This window comes from Peromyscus californicus, unplaced genomic scaffold (genome assembly GCF_007827085.1).
Source record: "Peromyscus californicus insignis strain IS unplaced genomic scaffold, ASM782708v3 Scaffold_11__1_contigs__length_118956290, whole genome shotgun sequence".
Taxonomy (NCBI): Eukaryota; Metazoa; Chordata; class Mammalia; order Rodentia; family Cricetidae; genus Peromyscus; species Peromyscus californicus.
The window spans coordinates 36,476,985-36,496,550 of NW_026294402.1; the positions used below are offsets into that span (position 1 = coordinate 36,476,985).

At 45.3% G+C, this 19,566-nt stretch overlaps 1 protein-coding gene across 4 annotated transcripts in view; it reads right to left on the minus strand.

Moving 5' to 3' along the window:
- Nucleotides 1-929: 929 nt before the first annotated feature.
- Nucleotides 930-19,566, minus strand: part of Tecta (tectorin alpha) — a 70,747-nt gene continuing 52,110 nt past the window's right edge. For 3 of the 4 annotated variants that reach the window (XM_052757452.1, XM_052757461.1, XM_052757468.1), the window contains 10 exons: nt 17,451-17,737; nt 15,596-15,876; nt 12,709-12,819; nt 11,333-11,535; nt 10,228-10,391; nt 9,526-9,774; nt 3,775-3,937; nt 2,683-2,770; nt 2,305-2,421; nt 930-1,696 (listed from right to left, as the gene is read on the minus strand). In XM_052757452.1, the coding sequence (XP_052613412.1) occupies nt 1,596-1,696; nt 2,305-2,421; nt 2,683-2,770; nt 3,775-3,937; nt 9,526-9,774; nt 10,228-10,391; nt 11,333-11,535; nt 12,709-12,819; nt 15,596-15,876; nt 17,451-17,737 (1,764 nt within the window). In that variant the 3' untranslated portion in view covers nt 930-1,595. Of the gene's footprint in view, nt 1,697-2,304; nt 2,422-2,682; nt 2,771-3,774; nt 3,938-9,525; nt 9,775-10,227; nt 10,392-11,332; nt 11,536-12,708; nt 12,820-15,595; nt 15,877-17,450; nt 17,738-19,566 lie in introns of those variants that run through there. The other variant, XM_052757475.1, reaches the window with a different exon arrangement.

Sequence of the window (19,566 nt, forward strand, 5' to 3'; positions counted from 1 at the left end):
TATTATTCCAAGGACTTCAGACAAGTGAGAAAGTCTTAGGAACAAAATTGTGGCAAAAAGGAGCAATTTATTTTATTTTATGTATGTATTACGGTATGTATGTATGTGTGTAGGCTCACATGTATGTGAATGTATATGTGTGTGCACCTTTGTGTGTATATGTTGGTGGCCCAAAGTTGACAGCAGATGTCTCTCTGTCGCTCTCCAACTTATTCCTGAGTCAGTCTCTCTCAGTTGAACCCAGAGCTCACTGATCAGATAAATTTGTTACTCATCTTGCCCCAGGAATCCTGTCTCTGCCATCCAAAGTTGAGAGTACAGTAGGCCACCACACTTTCCCAGCTTTTACCTGGGTTCTGGACTCCGGTCCTCACGTTTGTGTCAAGTATCAAGCCATCTCCTCAACACAAAGATTTACTTTAAAAGCTAAAGCCAACCCAAAACAAAACATAGTATTCAATTTAGTAGCTTCCAATGACTTTGTTAGGAGAATCAATAAGGTTAAATTACTAAGTAGTATTTCATTTCCTTGGATGATTTTACTATTCTGAGTTCACGCTTTATCTAAGGAACTCAATGAGACCTTCTTGTGCTTGACCCATCTGATCCAATTGTGAAAGCCCTTAAAAAGGGAGGTACCCCAGGGATAGATTTAGCAAGCCCTCTGTCTTGTAGTTAATAATAGTATGTGCTTATGTGCCACCTACAAAGGAGGATGCTGCCTGCCTCTTTTCGGCAGAATACCTTTGTGCTACGAGGATGCTCTGTGAGCGCATACCAACAAGGACATCACACACACATTAGAGCTCTGGCTGACAGTGCCCACCAGCCCAGTGCCTACTACTATTTCCTTTTTGTTTTTTAATCCTAGCATGCTACTAGTCTATGTATAGAACTTAACATCAATAGGAGTGAGTCCAGCCACCAAATAATGAGAATACTTGAACACAACGTTTATTTAAGGATAAAACACATTAAAAATTGTTTGGTTGATTTGTAAAAAGTGAAGGGCTGGGTCTGAGGGTCAGGATGGGGTGGGTGAGGTTCTCCAGGTCTGCAAACATTATATCCAGTGGCTGAAGCTGGTATGGCAAGGCGGAGGCCACAGCAGGTGGGTGGGGAAGGAGCTAAGCATGAACAGAGGGTAGTGTTTGCACATCAGAGATTACACTTCTGAACAGCAGAGGGATTCCTTAGAGGAAGTCACAGCTTTAATTCCAAGTTACAGCAACAGGCCGGTCTCTAATCACTGGGGTCCAGAAACCTCAGGGGACAGACTGAGTTTTCTGGCCAGATTTCCCATCAGATTTCTGTAACCAGAGATTTTTCCCTGACTGGCTTTTGGCCTGAGCCAAGGTCCCCAGTGCCAGCTGTTTGGGCATTTAGGTTAAATAGATGCCTTTTCCCCCACATTGGCTTTGAAAAGCCACCATTGCATACCATGGAAGAGGAGCCAGGAATTTCAGTGTCCTCCAGACCTGACTGCTGGAGGAAGGTGCCGTGATTTTGAAAGGCTGTACACGTTCAAACAGGTTTTGACTTGGGGACACACACTTTTTATACCTACAGGGACTGAAGGAAGCACCTTGAGTTCATTATGAGGTTGTGCCTGATTTATAGACAAAATGCCATAGTGAAATCTGAGCCATGATGAGAAGAAGTGTCCAAACTTGAAGTTCAACTGAAGAATTCGAGGCTGTGGACAGAAAGGAGCATAGAGGAGCATATCAGTTAGACAGGCTTCAGACCTGCCCAGCAGCACTCAAATAAAGGGGAATTAAAATCCAAATGGCCCCGATTAAGAGAGAAAAAAAAAAGCAAATTAATCCAACCTTTAAGAGAGCCCTGTGCACCTCAGAAGGAGACCAGGGAAATCAGGTGCCAAGGCTATCGGCTTCCTGTCTGTTTGGTTTTGTTTCTTTGAGATAGGGTCTCACTGTAGAACCCAGTCTTACCCAGAACTCATGTGCCTCCTGCCTCAGCCTCACTACAGGTATGTGCCACCATGTCCAGCTAAAATTACCAACTTCAGCACAAGAGGGCTCGACTGAAGTGTTAGGGTCAACACATAGCCTAGAAATTACTGAATCAGTTTTGTTTCAATTGTCCACATCTTTTAGGCGCAATACCAGGGGCCCAAAGTGGGTTGTTTGTTGGTTTGGGTCCTGGAATTCCTTGAGTATTCCCGGTCTTTCTCTGGGACTCTCACAGACGAGACACTAAGGAGGCTTCAACTGCGTTTCCCTTTGTGGCTAAAGAGTTTCCTAGGTCACCTGGCTACCTGTCCCTTCAGGAGAAGCCCACCTCTGCAGCTCCTGCCATCTTCCTGCAGGGATCCAGTCACACAGCTGCACAGAGGCCCGTCAACCCGGCTGGTGCAGATCTGCTCACAGCCCCCGTTGTCCTCACACCAGTCCAGCCCTGGAAATGAGCATGTGGGAGACTTAATGATAGAGACAGCAGCCCTGCAGTTCTTAATCAAGGCGGGGAGGGCTTTAAAGAGAGCAAGGAAGAAAGAGTCGTTAAGAGCCAATGAAAAGGTTTTCCTGGAGGACAGAGGCAGTCCCCTCATACTGGTGTCTCCGGCGTCACCTCCTTACCACACGTCACAAGCGAGGCACATCTGAGCCCTGAACTCCATTGTCTTAGTAATTTATGGTGTGTTTTAGGGAACATACATACGTTTTCTCCTAATAGGTCCCACTGAAATGATTTGCTCTTTGGGCTCTTTTGTATAATCTGTGGCGATCCTGGAATTTTGCGGGCAGTTCTGAAAGACAGAGCACCAGAGGGAGATTTCACACAATTAAGCTGATAACTTATTCTTCACCATGTTTCCACCTCCAAGAGAGACAGCGGCTTCGGCCTCCAGCACTATTGCTGCTCAGATTAATTAGAACCAATGCATTCTTGATCATCGAGCCCACTGGGACTCTAGGCTTTATGTCAAGCAGAATTAAATATACTCTCCACACTAGAATGAGATTCAAAGAGACTCTCTGCTCAGGAATGAAAATTGTTGGATCTCGTCTAATACTAATGTATGCGGCGCCATCTGATAGTAGCTCTGACCATAATTCACATCTTGCTTCTGTAAACATGAAGGAAACATAAAGACGGGAGGTGAAAGACTAGGAATAAGGAGCTAGAGCAATACCATCTTGAGGATATAGCCATTGTGGTGGTAAGGATGTCAGTCTGGCATAGGAGATGGATTTGTCCCTTGTCTGCAACCCTACCCAGTTCCAGACTGTTAGACCCTAGTGCAGATCTGATGAGCTGCAAGTACTTGGATACATTGTATTCTGAGTTTGAGTACCAATGGAGTGGCGCTCAGCCCACAGGCTATTCAATTCAGGATGCAGGACTCAACACACTCCTGGAGACTACCGTGATGGGCCTTACCCAGGCCAATCTTGTCTGTTCAGGGTACAGACACATTTTCAAGGTATCACAACAGGAGAGTACATATTACTGGTGTCTAGAGGCCCATAATGCTGTTAGCACCCTACACTGTACAGCTCAGCTCTCCTACACAGCATTTGTCCATCCAAGACATCAATGGCTCCAGGAGCCCTTGCCTAGGTGAAGTCAATGGCCTTGTGGTGTTTTAGAGACTGAGTAGCACATGGACATCATTCCACTATATACTCTGCACCAAATATCACCACCCACTCTTGAGTGAGCTCAGATGGCTCCAATGCTGCCACCAGGCACCCACAGTCCCTGTGGGGCAGCTAGAGAAAGGCTGAGAGCATCACTTTTCACACTTACAATTTTGCAGGAGTATTTTTCTGAGTCACAGAGGGACACTGCACAGTGAAGATGAACTTCATCATAATCCCCGATGAATTTGAAGACGGTGACATGGAAACGACAGGTTAGGGACACTCCATTCTCCTCGATGCCAATGGTGTTATCTTTGATGTTCTGACACCTACTCAGGAAAAGAAAATTCATGGACTCCTAGCTTTGTTTTGTTTTTGTTTTTGTTTTTTCCTCTGAGAGGTTAATCTTTATCTTCATTTCAGCTTTTTACATTTCATATAAATTGGCCATAAACGCCAAAATGGACTTCGAATTTGAAAGTGACCTCCGGATTGCTTCAGTGTGCCATTTATTATCACTCCCTCCTGTTTTCATTGTTTTGAAACATCGACTGCCACCTTGAATTGCCACCTCTCCTAACAGCAACTACCAATGAAATGTCTGTGGGGACCCTCTCAATTTCCCCACGCTTCAGGATCCCAGTCTGCCCCCTCACAGAGCTGTGTTCTACAGAAGACAATTTAACAAACCCAAGTCTCACTTCCTCTGTTTTCTCCAGTTAATTATCGATGTTGGCAGGGGCCCTGATTCAAATCTCTTGGGGACTCTTCCCACACTAAAGTAAGTAGGAGCTGGAGGGAAGGAGGGGCAGGATGGATGAGTCCCACGGATTGTTTTGGCGGAGGGGGACTGCCTCTTTCCCACCTCCCTGGCTCCTTGTAGTGTTGCCAATACTCAGTTCCCACTGCCAGCACATCCCCCAGGCATGGTGATTTTGCTTCCACAACCACTTAAACGTTCCCCAAATGCATTATAGTCTCTTTTGCTGTGTCTTCATGCAATGGTTTCCTCACTGGAACACCTTTCTGCTCCTTTCTTGAGTCCCAATCTACAGCACCCACTCCCACATGAATATTTCTTATTTATATGGCAGGAATAGGTAGCCTTTCCTGGATTTGTCAACAGGATCCTGTTGAGTTCCTTAAGTGTAGGGTTAAAGTCACAATCACCACTGTGGCTCTGGCACACTACATGGCATATGGCAGATATTTAAAAATCATTTTTGGATCGATGCATGAATGAGAGAAGGAAGGAAGGAAGGGAGGGAGGGAGGGAGGGAGGGAGGGAGGAAGGAAGGAAGGAAGGAAGGAAGGAAGGAAGGAAGGAAGGAAGGAAGGAAGGAAGGAAGGTGTGGTGGTATTGTGTTCCCCAAAATATTATGCATCCTAATAAACTTATCTGGGGTCAGAGAACAGAACAGCCACTAGATACAGAGGCTAGAAAATTGTGGCACTCACACCTTTAATCCTAGCATTCCAGAGACAGAAATCCCTCTGGATCTCTGTGAGTTCAAGGCCGCATTGGAAACAGCCAGGCATGGTGACTCATGCCTTTAATCCCAGAAAGCAGCCTTTAATCCCAGGGAGTGGTGGTAGAAAGCAGAAAAGTTTACAAGGCGTGAGGACCAGAAACTAGAAGCATTTGGCTGGTTAGGCATTTGGCTGGTTAAGCATTCAGTCTTCTAGCAGCAGTTCAGCTGAGAGCCATTGGGATGAGGACACAGAAGCTTCCAGTCTGAGGAAACAGGACCAGCTGAGGAATTGGCCAGGTGAGGTTAGCTGTGGCTTGTTCTGTCTCTCTGACCATCCAGCATTTCACCCCAACAACTGGCCCCGGGTTTGATTTTATTAATAAAACTCTTTAACATTCATGCTAAAGGAAGGAAGGAAGGAAGGAAGGAAGGAAGGAAGGAAGGAAGGAAGGAAGGAAGGAAGGAAGGAAGGGAGGAAGAGTGCTGCCATGGCCACTGTGAGCCCAGAGGAGCCAAGAGACTTTCTAAGCGATAAAGATTTTAAAGGGTGCCTTTTTCTTTTTGCTTCCTTCCCCCAAGCCCACAGGATTAAATAGCTCAGCAATAAGGAAAATTAAAAATTGAACTTATCCTTCAGCGCTCCCACACCTATTAGTTTTCGTAATTAGACAAAATGCAACTTGGCTTTTCAAAGCAATAGTCTCTTAAATGCTTTGAAAGAAAAACTAAGTGTACCACAGTTTTCCTTGTCATTATTATTCATTTGGAGGATCTAAATCGGTTCAAGGATTTTCCGACTCCCAGTCTGCACACGGACCTTCTCTCCTTAGCCAGGCCCCCTCCTCTCTCCCATGTGGCTGGCATGAAGTTTAGGTGTCAGAAAACCATGCAACAGCACAGAGGCAGTGGCTGTCTGGACACTCTCTTAGAGCAAGCAAACAATTTAAGAGCTCTTTCCAATGGCTTCCTGTCTAGACTGTTTCTCTTGGCAGGGTGTGTGTGTGTGTGTGTGTGTGTGTGTGTGTGTGCCACAGAAGCCCTCAAGGTCCCTCATCCTCACTTGTGAGTCTGCAGTCATCAATACCACTGCAAAAGAAGCTGCCTTGCCAGTGACAGTCAGCGGCAGCATGGGTCATGGACTACCACGTGGTTTCTGGCAACAGTTCGGACCAGGAACATCCACAAGGCCTTAGGCGGCGGCACAGACCATAGACTCAGCATGGCCTCTGGTGGCAGCACAGACAGCAACAAGAGAGAGCTTAAGAATTGTGATATCCCTGGATGCTGAAGTGCAGTTCTTCACAGCCGATGAGTTCCGGCTGGCGGGCGGGGGAGGACTCAGTTTCCTTTAAGGGACTGGCCGCTGAGAGTTTGACCACGCTCCAGAGAGTATACAGGCAGCACAAATTGGACTTGATGTATTTTCTTTTCTTTTTTCTTCTTCTTTTTTTTTGGGGGGGGGGGCACTAGAGTTGGGGGATGGACCTGTGGGGACCAGGAGGTGAGTGTGATCGGGGTGCATTATGTGAAATTCCCAAATAACCAATAAAAAACATTGTGTGTGGCAGGGGCGGGGGGAGGCAGAGAAGCACGCAAACAAGGCAAGAATATTGATTGACACTTGTCCTTTTGCCTGTCTAGGCACCTGGACAGAGGGAGGAGTGGCCTGGGTCCCCAGATGACTGGGCTGGTGGTAGAAGCTGGTGTTGTCTCTGCCTTCCACATAGTTGGGGAGGAACAGCAGGCCTTCCTAGTGCATGAGGGAGTCCACTTTGCTGCTCATTCATTAAGTTGAGCGAATTTTTCCCATCAGCTCATCGGGGTTGGGGAAAACAATAAGCCCATGCCTCTAAGAAAGGTTAGAAGGACTGATGGATTCTAGTTCTCTCTGAGGATGAGATAATTTCTCACATAACAACGGTTTAATTTGAAGGCCTTTATTTAGACAGACCCAGGGGTAAGCTGAGATTTATGAACATGCTTGCTGGCTTGCTCTCCCTCTCTGGATCAAGTCTATTAAATACTATTTTTAAAATGCTAAATACCACCTCGTCCTTCAAAGGAGACCTAAACTTTGTCATTTGGGTTTATAGCTGTAGAATGGCTCGTACCTTAGCTTGTTTACTTCGATAAAGGAATGTGGTAAGAGGAGGGAAGAGAAACGGGAAAAGAGGAAATGGTACTGTTAACACTGTCTTCAAGGACTCAGAGACACCTAGCAGTCTCCAAGCCCTCCCCCGACCCCCACCCCGACTCTGCTCTTGGAGGGCTAAACATCTATTCAGAAAGATGAAGGCTTTAGTGAGGTCTTTGCTGAGAAATTCCATGGCACGTCTGGACAATGCACTAGGTATCACCCAGAGCGTTTAGGTCACTGTGTATTCTGACACCTAAAGTGACTCCCTCTCTGCCTCTTCCTCATGGCTGGTGGGTGGCCTCTGCCTAACTTCTCCAAGGTTGTGTTATCAGCAAAATGATGGATATTTATACCTTTCCCAGAGCCTCCCCTCCTCTCCTAGAGCTCCCGTTCCTCTTCTTGCAGTCACAAAGCTAACGACAACTTCCAGAGCCGCACTGCTCCACCACAGAGGTAGATGGCAACCTAGGCAGGGAAGTCCAACGGTGCCATCTCCCAGCAAGGGTGATCCAATATGAGCGAATCACAGGTCCTCCCTGGGAGTCTGATCTGGAGTTAGATGTGCTCTGTCCTTAGTGAGGCCAGGATTGCCAGCTGCTGACTAACCAGATCCATGGCAGACATAGACAGATAGGCAAAGGCAAGAGAAAACAGGAGAGCCTTGACATCTCCTTGAATCCAATCATCCCGGAAATGCACCCACATCTGTGACTGAGTTTTGTAACCAGTAAATTCCTTTTTTATTTTTGTATAAACCAAATACCACTGAATTCTACCAGTTATGGTAGGAAGAAATCTGATTAATGTAGTCACTCAAATTAAGAATCCTGTACTAGGCTGATGAAAAACCACCGTTGGAAAAGTCAGACGATGGGGTGTCTGTGCTCTTCTTCTGGTGTACTATAACGTCATTGCATTTTACACTTAAAGCAAGTCCATTTCTTTGCATAGTGTGCCATGATAGTAAAATAAATTATTAGAAAATTTATTAGCGTAGGTGTAAAATGCCTGGCACAACCAATGTTTTTACTCATTGTTTGGTCTAGTCTTCCCATTCATAAATTTAATAAATTGTGTTGTGCAACCATGTTTCAGGAAATATACGAGGGGGTAGGCATACGATATCGAAGATAAAGAAGCTTGGTAAGCATAAGAAACCCCCTCCAATGCACAATTCCACTTTTTATAGTTTTGGTTATTCACATTCAATCCCACTACAACAATGTTAGATGGAAAAACTAAGAAATAATCCCTTAGGTTTGAAATTGCACGCCGTTCTGAATACTAGGATAGAATCAAGGCAAGCTCTGCTCCAGCCAGCCAGGAGTCAATCATTCCTTTGTCTTACGTGTCCATGCTGTATATGCTGCTTACCCACTAGTCATTCATTAGCTGTCTCAGATATCAGATTGATTCGTGTGGAATCCCAGTGAGTGTGCTAGTATTCTGTATGTCATAGCCTGAAACAGAGTCCCAGGGCTTACATTATTCACCTCACTCCTCTTGCAACATCAGCACATGATGTCCCTCACATCATCATAAGGAGATGAAGGGTGAGTGCAGTACAGTAAGATGTTTGGAGAGAGGCCATGCTCACATAACTTTTATTATACTGTATTGTTTCAACAGCTCCTTTTAATTATTAGCTGTCCTTGTTAATCTCTTAATGTGCCTAATTTACTTTATTATGGGTATGTTGTGCATATACAGGAGAAAATGTAGTGTGTTCAGAATTATCTATGGCTGCAGGAAGTCATTGGGAGTCTTGGAATGTGTCCCCTCATGGAAAAGGGGGAACCATGGTATTCTAATTGCTTTTTACTTTCAGTATTACTGCTGTTGTTGTTGTTTGATGGCACAGGGAGCTGATCCCAGAGCCATAGCACATGCTGGCAGAGAACTCTACCGCTGAGCTCTATCCTGATCCCTTATTTCTTATTGGCACATCTGTCATAGACCTTGACCTTCAGCTACTCTCCCTGCGTCACTCATTTTCAGAATTCCAGATTCCTCTCAAACTGAAGGTTGAGGCAGGCAAGTCAGAATCCCTTATTTAAAGCATCATACAGCAAATGCCCTATGACAGGGGATCTGGCACTAACTTGTGTGAATTTAGGCAAGTTGCTGGATCTTATACAGTCTACCTCCCAGGGTATGACAATGAGATGAATCTGCTGATACAAAATGTTGGTTCTGCGGGTGTCAACAAAAGTTAGCGCCTATTCCCACTCTTACAAGATGGTGCAGAAAATGTTACACCAAAGGCTCTGAGTTTGCTGTCCCTGACAAGGCTGCCACGGCCACTCACCCTCCTTCAATGATGAAGTACCGAAGCTTGTCATTGCTGTCTCGGGAGGGGGTGGCATAGCATTTGTTGAGTGTGAGGATCAAGTGTGTGGAGTCAGCTCCAACCACGAAGACCCCCACATACAGCACATCTCGAGTGGTCAACACGACCTCCCCCTGGCGGTAAGGGTGTTTGTAGGAGGCATTTTTGTAGAGTGCCATCTTGGTAGTGAAGCTGCCCTCTTGAGTTGGGACCGTCAGGTTGATGACACTAACAAAGAAAGACTCATATGTGAGGCAAGCAACCAAAAAAAACCACCAAAAAACAAAAAACCAAAACCCTGTTATTTATTCAATTACCTGCCATTGTTCAAGGTAAAATGTGGAGGGAAGGCAGAGCCTACAGTCCTAAAGTATAAGGCTGCCTAGTATAATTTGGTCCCTACATGGGGCAATTTACATTTAAATTAAATTAAATAAAATAAAAAATTCAATTTATCAGCCCCCTGAGCCAAATTTCAAACGCTCATTGGTCACAGGTAGTTACTGGATCACATAGTTCAGAAACGAAGCATTCCCATCATTTGTCTAGAGCATTTTGTTTCCGGAAACATGAATTGCATTTTCTCCGGTGCTTCAAAGGCAAATGCTAGCTATTCTGATGCTGCTAACCTTAGCTGTCAAGGAGAGAGAAAGCATGAGAGCAGCCCATAAAATTCTCTACCTTAGCATAGGTTTCACAACAGAGTCCAAGGAGATCTTGATATCCAGCTCATAGGCGCATGAAAATTCTACATTGATCGTGCGGTCCCTAGTGATGATGTTGCCCGTGTTGTTGGCACTCTCGATCCAGATTGTGTTCTTATACATGATATGAGTGCCATTGGACTGCAGGTCAAGGGGAGGTCAGAAATCATTAAAATACGGGAGTATGCGGTTAGCATTTCAAATCCATCCCCCGGAATTGTAGAGAAATGGCTTCGTTCCATACTAAACCCAGAGGCTAGAATACATTGGCATGGAAGCAGCCTCATCACCAACCGGGGGAGAGAAGCCTTGCCATAGATGTGAGCAGTGCCCTTCAGTCTGACAACCTTGAGTGCCCATGGAAGGCAGATTCCATGTACCACTGAATTCCAACTACAAACAGACATCTGCTGGAACTCAGGCTACAGAAAGCATGAGATGCTGGCAATGCCCGGTGAACGTAGATGGAATCAGAAATTCCTTTTCAGTCCTTAACTTGAAATCTCTTTTCTAACAAACATGTTGCCGGGTACACTTACAAGTACCACCTGAACAAGTGAGTCTCACCCCCTGAAGCCATCCTCCCTCTGATAAAAGCACTAAGGAACAGAGGCATAATCTTTATTACATCACAGGAAAAAAAACAAGAGAAGTGAGATACTTCATTAAACCAGACACTGGAAACCCTGACACTACAAGCCGGGCCCTCTCTGTATTCATACAGCCGACTCCTTTCTTCAGCTTATGACCTAAAATAGCTGGAGCAGGCTCTATTTACCTGGAAAGACAATAGAAGCATAAGAGAGGAAACAAAATGTGTGCCGATGTAGAGAACAAAGAGCAGCAGTGGGCATTGCAAACGAAGGAAAGGAATGTACACTCAGAATGCTCCTTCAGTTCACTGAACCACTTAGCACCAAATGATGATCGCTTTCTGTCTTTGATTTTTGCATGTGCGCTCTGCTGTTCATCAGTAAGTGTATTTCTAAGCAGACTACCCTGCCTTTAAGGATGACCAAGGTCCAAACTCCAGGGGATGTCACTACCTCAGCCAAGTGCCCTCTCCTGACCCATTTTCTCACCTGCACGATGTTTCCACAGTTCCCTTTGGTGTTGTTGATCTGAAAGGAGATAAAATCCTCCCCCTCGATGCCCGTGCATTGTCTGTCATTGATCCTCACACCCTCTCTCTCAAAGCCCAGCTGGAAGAGCTTGCACTTAGATATGGACACTTCCATCTGGGCTGCCTTGCAGGTCACCTCTGCGTCGATGATGTCATGTGAATCTGTGGGGACAGTGAGGAGGGCAAGCCTGTTGGTGGGAGTCAGTCTTGCCGCAGGGGTGGGCTGGGGCCCCCACAGCCACGTTTCTTTAGAAGCAGGAAACAATCTCCACTCAGAGGCTGCAAGCCTTTCTAATTACGCTTTGATCACACCAAATGAGTGCATGAATTCATTCGAAGCAATAACTTGGGCGTTGGCGGAGGCTTATTAAAAAGATAAAAATGCTAATAAAGTGCCTTTTGTCTTTTCTGTAGAAACCCAGGCCTTCCTCCCACACATGCTGGTGGCAGGTACTTTTCTGTAAGTGACACACAAAGTCTATCACAGTGTCATCTGGCTGGGGAGCAGATGCCTCAGGAAGAGCAGTGCTGGTCTGACCCCAGCCCCCAGAGCCCTGCCTGAGCCCAGCTCAACAGAACCTCTAGTGAGTCCTGGTGAGCTCCAGCAGAAGGCTTTTTCTCTGAGTACATAAACATTCAGTAATAAACACTATAGAAACAAAAATATTTTCATGTGTCTAGGTGAGGCACACTGTCCCCTCTTGTGGAACATTCTAGTCAATTGGGCTTTTATCTTTGAACAATGCTAATATTGGCATGTGTTTGTGAATTATTTGGTTTGGAAAAGATCATGGAGCCAAAAGACAAAGCACTTTCCCTTTAAGCTGACATCCAGGTGTGCTTGGCTGAGGACGACACCATTTCTAACCCTGGGGAACCGACGTTAGGAACAGGAGTGCTGGTTATCTGCTGTTCACATCCAACATTTCAGCTGTGTCTTTAGGACATCTCTGGGCCAGAAAAAGTTGGCTTGAAGTCAGTCTTAAGGCACCTGGCACTCTCCTAATTCCTTCTTGTTGGCATCAAACCATTTACTTATGTGGGAGTCTAAAAGAGCAACTTGGGTCTCTCTGGTGTTACTTGGACTCATGTGGAACTGACAGATTCCATTCATACACACATTTGCTTGTTAGAATCTACTGAAGAAAATGGTGTAGCTATAAGGAAATGACCATCAGCCCATGTTGAAACTGTCAAATTGCTTCCTAGCTCTTGAAAGCTTTGCTTTTGGGTTTCTAACACAGTGGGAGGGGGGCATAAACAGCCCCTTCCCTGGCATTTCCTTGATAAGCTTCCTCATTAGACCTTCTGGGTGGAGATGTACTAGTCACTCACTGTTTCCATATGGAGGTGGCTCAATGCATCCACACAATTCTCCGCCATTTTCCAGCTCACAGGTCCTGTTGGGACAGTCTGCCCCCACACAGGGGTCTTCAACCACTCCTGCTAAAAAGGAAAACACAGAAATACACAATTTGATTTTCACACCTACACGCAGTAGCATCATTGGATTGCACTCTAGATTTGACACAGTCCAGTTGGGAATGGTCAGGTGGGTACCTGCAAGTTGACAGACAGGGTGACCCCCAGAAAATATTGGCAAGTTCTCGAAATTGGATGTTTACTATGGTTCTTCACTATGCATTAAGCTTTAACTGAATTAGCGTGATTGACTCTCATAAATACTCCTCAAGCTGAGTATTATAACCCCAGTTTCACAGCTAAAACTTACCCAAGGTCATCCAGGAAGGTATGTTGTAGAAATAAAACACAGACTTATCTGCCAAGTCATTCTCTAATTTCTGTATCCACCATACCATATCACAATTAACACACCCACCACACCATACATCTAATACGTTTTGTACATATTATAATTCCTTGAGTTTTCTATATTTATAGAAAAGTTGCATCTAAATAATTTGTTTCTCTGTTTCCAGCACCCAGCCATCTCATAGGTAGTGCTCAATAAATATTTATCAATAACAAAACCCTTAGGACTCCGAAGATCCCAGAGAAGGCCCTCCTATTGAGACTTCTGTGTTCCTGGTGCACCTTCTCCACAAACATCTACTTGGTTTTGTAAAAGTGGGCAGATCAACAACTACCCACAATTCTCCAGTTCAATCAACAGTACCATTTTGCTAAGGGGAACAAAGAATCAGGTAACGTGAAAGCTTAGAAGATGTGAAACTCTAGCCTGTTGTCATGACCAATGGTCCTGTACCAGATGACTCTTCATGCAAGGTAGTCAGCACCTCCATTCGACTCAATAACCGAGAGCATTCTCTTTAAGAGACTCATTCGTGACATGATGAGTTTTCTTCCAATCGAGAGAGAAAAATCCTTGTTCAACGTGCCACAGATTTTTGCTAAGGAAGAACGTGTCCATCATGAGCTAAGATTGCTTTGGGAGTTTTTTTTATGGCGTTTAGAAAGGTCACACATTCAGTTATAAGAAACAAGCTCAGGCGAGCAATTGTACAAGTGATAGTAATTAATAACAAGACCCTGGGTACTTAAAAACTACTAAGCAAGTCAATTTTTTAAGTGGTTTCGTCACAGACACATACAAAAACAAGGTCAATAACAAAGCTCAGGGGCTGGAGAGAGAGCTCAGCAGTTAAGAACCCTTGCTGCTCTTTCATGGGAACCAGGTTTGGTTCTCAGCACCCATATGACTGCTCACAACCATCTGTAACCCTAGTTTCGGGGGATGCAGCTTCCTCTTTTGGCCTCTTCAGACATCACACACACACATGATACACATACATATATACAGACAAATGCATACATAAAATAAAATAAATCAATCTTTTAAAAAATATAGCCGTCACCACACACACCTTGTTCAATGTGGCTGGCTGCCAAGGCCTTCTAGTGAGTAACTAACTGTACATAGTGAGAGTACAGGGATGGCTCAGCATCACGCCTTAGTTTATAGAAAGACGAGCGAAGGAAAGCCACCAGCCTCGTTTAAGTATAACTATTTTGAGAAGGCTTTCTGTTTTTAAGACCTTTCACTACTCATCCAGTGTTCAACGTTTGACACAGGAGCAAGAACATGGTGGGTGGTCAGCAAATGGTGTCAATGGCTAATTCCATATGAGAAGGGCCAAAGAGAGCAGAAATGATGAACAGTTCGTGGCCCACGGGAAGAAGAGCTCACCCCAAAGTGTAGAGGTCCATCTCTCACTTGACACACAAGGCATAATTACTCCTTGACAAGAAGAAGTTTGTGTGTGTGTGTGTGTGTGTGTGTGTGTGTGTGTGTGTGTGTGTGTGCAGAGATAGCCAGACAAATTTCAAAGTTCAAATACTTATCTTTTAAGTTACTTAAAATGTTTTCCTTATGAACACAGTAAACTATTAGTTACCAAACAGATCTACAACAGACTAGTAATTTTCTTAACTGGAATCATCAAATATATTTTTTAATTAACTGCATCAATTTTAGGTTTTGAACTGAGCCTACCTCCACACTTAATCTTATTTACTCTATAGACTCACCAATGTGTATGTGGTTTGGGAATGGTCCTGGATACATACTCGCTCTTAGATGCACTCAGGGTTGGTATTGTGTGTCTGGATACAAACACATATTCTGTGGGTCACACCATCATACTGTACTGATGGAAATGACCATTTATATAATGGGCACATATATGCTTATTACTCACTTATATATTATGTATATACTAAGAATTACTTCGTTTACTTAATTAACCTGGTAAAAGGGTAAACGCATTGGATCATGGGAATACTACATACATTGAAGTTTCTTCCTGCAGAAAACAAGGCATGAAGTAGACGTTTTTATTTCACTCTCTAGATGAATGTATGAACCCTGTAGACATCCATCTGCAGCTTCCTTTGAAGCCAGATAGAGCCAGCTCAATCCTGCTCATCTTGCCGCTTGCAATGCCTTTTCCCTTTCTGATATGGAAGCCATGGTGGAGCTGAGTTAAGAACTAAGAGCAACCAGGAGTCCCAGACTAACTATGTCCTTCCACCAAGCCACGAAACTGATGCTTCTCCAACCAAGACATGGTGGACATGGTGGGCTAGTCTACCCTGGAAATGCCCCCTCTTTGAATCTCGAGGACAGCTCACAGCTCTCCAACCCATGGAAGAGATGGCTAAGTAAAGATGGGGTGGAGCTGACGTCGGACTAAGCAATGCTACCCACACAGCACCCACATAAAGAAAAGAATTCTCTTACAGCAGTTCTCCCTCTCAATCCACTCGGTGCTCAGGATGCCGAAGGAGCGGCAGGCCTCCCCATAGGCGGCCAGGGAGCCGCACAGCTGGAACTTCTTGTGGTTGTAGCAGCCGTCCAGGTAGCAGGACTCGTAGAAGGGGAGGGGATCAAGGAGCCCGTAGCAGGGCTGAAAGAAGCCCTTCATGTCGGTGAGCTTCAGGCAGTAGCCATCACCCTGCATGGTCTGGATGTGCACATTGTCACACGTGGCTGCATATTGTGAGAACTGAAGCTCGTTGCAGCTGGGGGCAAGAGGTCTGGTCAGAATGAGTGAAGCAGAAACAGCCATCTGAGTTCTCCCAGAGGAGGTGAGACCACGTCTGTTGTACCTGTTGGGCTAGTGAGCGCTGACGTTCATAGAATATGCAGACATCAATGCTAATTAGCAATAGGGCCTTAGGAAAGCCAGGCCCCCATGGTCTCTACCCACTTAAAAAGGTGAAACAATTCCTGTTGTTCATATCACTGGGGTAGAGTGAAGATAAAATACCAGAATGGACTAGTAGCCAAAGAGCTACATGCCAACAGGTATTGATTCAACAACCGTTCACACTTCGGTATAGTTCACTGATATCATCGACATAACAATGATTAACAGCATATCGGCAGAATAACAACAGTAATGATGCCTGCCTGCAGAATTAAAGACCCAGGAGGAAATTCAGGAGTTTCTAGCTGCTTCCAATTTAGCTGTCAGAGATCAAAAGCAGAACTTTCGCAAGAGGGCTGTGTGCAGCAGAAGAGAGTTCACAGAAGGAGACACAAAGACGGGCAGGAGGAAACAGAACCGAATGAAAACAGAAGCACAGCCCCTCCAGGGGACCAGGACCTTGTTTATTGGTGGGAAACCCAGAATGGCTTCAATGTCCGAAAGCAGCGGCTCTACCTGTGAGCCACTGGGTGGGCTGTGGAGGGAGACAGCACCAGACCAGGAGTCAGGGAATCTAGTCCTGGCTTGGCACTCACAGAACCTCCTCATGCAAATAAGCCATTTGATTCTCCAAGTAAGGAGGGATACCCAACTAGATGCTATCTATGGTCCTTCCCAGCATGATCTTAACATGATATATTTATTATTCAGTGTTTGCTTAGGGCAAGGCCAGAAGCTCGGAGCATCCTTTCTACAGCTGGATACTTAGATGGTGTCTGACATGTAGGGCATAAAGGGATCAGGCCATTGTAGAAGCAAAGAAATATCAGGAAGTAGAAACAATGTTCACAGAGCCAGAAAGGTGTCGGTATGGTTCTGCAGCCGAGGGGGACCCGAAATCAAGACCCTTTGCAATAACTTGTTTAGCTGTGTCTCACCTGGCCAGAGAGGAAGTGGCTGATAATCACCTCTATAACCCATGTTCTCAAAAAGGCTTCCTTGGCTCACGACAACTGCCTCCATCAGCAAAGCCTTCTGGGAAGAGTCCAGGTTACCCAAGCAGCCCCAGGACTCGGGAGCCAAGGGCTGCCTTTCTTCTGTGCCAGCTCTTCATCCCATTCCCAGTAGGGGATCCTAGGTCTCAGGTAGATAGATAGCTGGTGACAGCTTCAGATTCTAACCCCAGGCACACTCCTGAGTCGCTGAGAGCAGGATCACATGACAGTTTAGAATTACATAATCTAAACCCAGCTCCTGCAGTTGGAAAATTTACTGGGGCCTCCCATGCACCTCAGCTCCAAAGGCCAAACTCAACGTTCTGCCTGACAGGAAGGGAGAACGACACTAAGGAAAGCACACTCCCTGTTCACACCTCCTCTGGATGTGGGGAGACCCCGGCAAGGAGTCCGTCCTTGGTCATGATGTGAACTACTGGGATATACTCACCTCTTCTGCATGCCATTGGTTTTCCAGCTCTGGGCCAGCACTACACTGCTCACCACAGGTTTCCCCCGCAAGGTCACATAATCATCAGTCATGTCACCATTGAAGTTGCCACAGAGGCCACACACTTTGTTCTGCAGCCGCTCACTGATGCTGATTTTAATGAGGTTGAAACCGTTGTAGTGTATCTGGATGTCAGGGCTGGTGTCAATCACCAGAAACCCCTCGCTGCTGTAGATTTTGGTTGCCAAGCCAGTTATAAATGGAACATTTACTTGTGTGCCATTCACCTATTAGATGCAGAAAGATAGAAAGTCCTTACCCAAGGGCCAGGATTGGCCCGTCTTTTCAGCAAAGGGCCAGATGTTACAGGCCCTGTCTTCTCTACCACGGTTGTTCAACTCTGCCCTTATGCTGGGCCATCAGCCACCATGTGTAACAAGGTGAGTGGCTAGCTTCCAATAAAGCTTTATTGACAAAGTCAGACAGGTGGGGAGGCAGCTCAGTCAGTACAGTGCTGCCCTCAAAAGCATGAGGAAATGCTTTCAATCTCAGGAACCCACATTGAAAACGTTGGGCATGGGAGCTCATGCTTGTAATTCCAGAGTTGAGGAGGCTGAAACGGGAAAATCTCCGAAGCTTGTAGGGCAGCCAGTCTAGCCCAATCCTCAAGTTCCAGGAGGATGAGAGACTCCCATCTCCAAAATAAATAAATAAATAAATAATAAGGGTGGGAGGCACCTGAGGAATGATACCTGAGCTTGTTCTCTGACCTCCACAAACACCAGAGCACACATGAGTCTACACACACACACACACACACACACACACACACACTAACACACAGACACCGCAAGTGAATTTGGCCACAGGCCATAGACTGACCACCCCTGCCCTAGAGTTTAAGGGCACACACTTATCCTGCAGTTTCCCGGAAGGAAGCAAACTGTAGGAACAGAAAAGTTAAGAGGGAGGAAAACGTCAGAATAGTATTGCCCTGCACGAATGGATAGATTTTTGTGTTAAACTTTCCCCCAGCATCTACCAATTACTGAAAATGACATCATAATCTTGTTCTAAGGGGAGTCCAACAAGGTTACAATGGGGCCTGGGGATCTCTGTCATGTTTATTGTTTTCTTATTTATAACGTGCAAACCTGCGGTCTTCCCAGATGTCTTATAAACACAGTATTTTCTGCATTTGTCATTTTCCCACTTTATAAAATTTCTTGGCCCGTGGGATTGGATATAACATGTTTTTCTTGTACTTACAAAATAAATTGGATTTCCCCCACCCCCAGTTATTAGTGATGTTGTTCCATAAAGAAAAGATGGCTTCTTAAAAAAATCTGCCTTTCCTTTTGGCTAGCTTGGGGTGTTATTCGGCAGTGATATCTGTGTGGCTCTCCTGAGGGCCACTTCACCTCTTCCTGTATTCTCACCAGTACAGCTGTGTCCACGCAAGGCAATTTGCAAAAAGAATTACAGTGTCAAAAACAGTTGCAGCTTTCCTGGAAGTTAAAAGCCAGCAGTAAAACCCAGATTCTTGCTGAGTGGTGGTGGCGCACGCCTTTAATCCCAACACTCAGGAGGCAAAGCCAGGCGGATCTCTGCGAGTTCGAAGCCAGCCTGGTCTACGGAGCGAGATCCAGGACAGGCACCAAAACTACACAGAGAAACCCTGTCTTGAAAAACCAAAAACCAAAAACAAACCCCAGATTCTTCTCTTTAAGCTTGCAAAAAGCCAGGCTCTTGCCTGGCACAATATACTAAGTTATTTGATGGCCCTTTAAATAAAAGGGTATTCAATGCTAGATTCAGCTGAGCAGGTAGTGGAAAGCAGATGAAAGGTACAATATTCCAGAACATGCTAATGTGGCTCTCTTCTCCTCACAGCCCCACTTCTCACCTGAGCTCATTGTAATGGAGCCTGGCTCCATCTTTTGGGTCAATCTGAAGGGCCAGTCTGGTACAGCTGCAGACTGGGGCTCAATAGTTCATAGTTTTCCTACGTGGAATGAGTAGGAAATTCAAACCAAATATTAGTTACGTGAGTGAGTGGGTCTTTCACATGTATTTATATGCAGGTCTTAGATTTACAAGCAAAAACAGCCAAGGC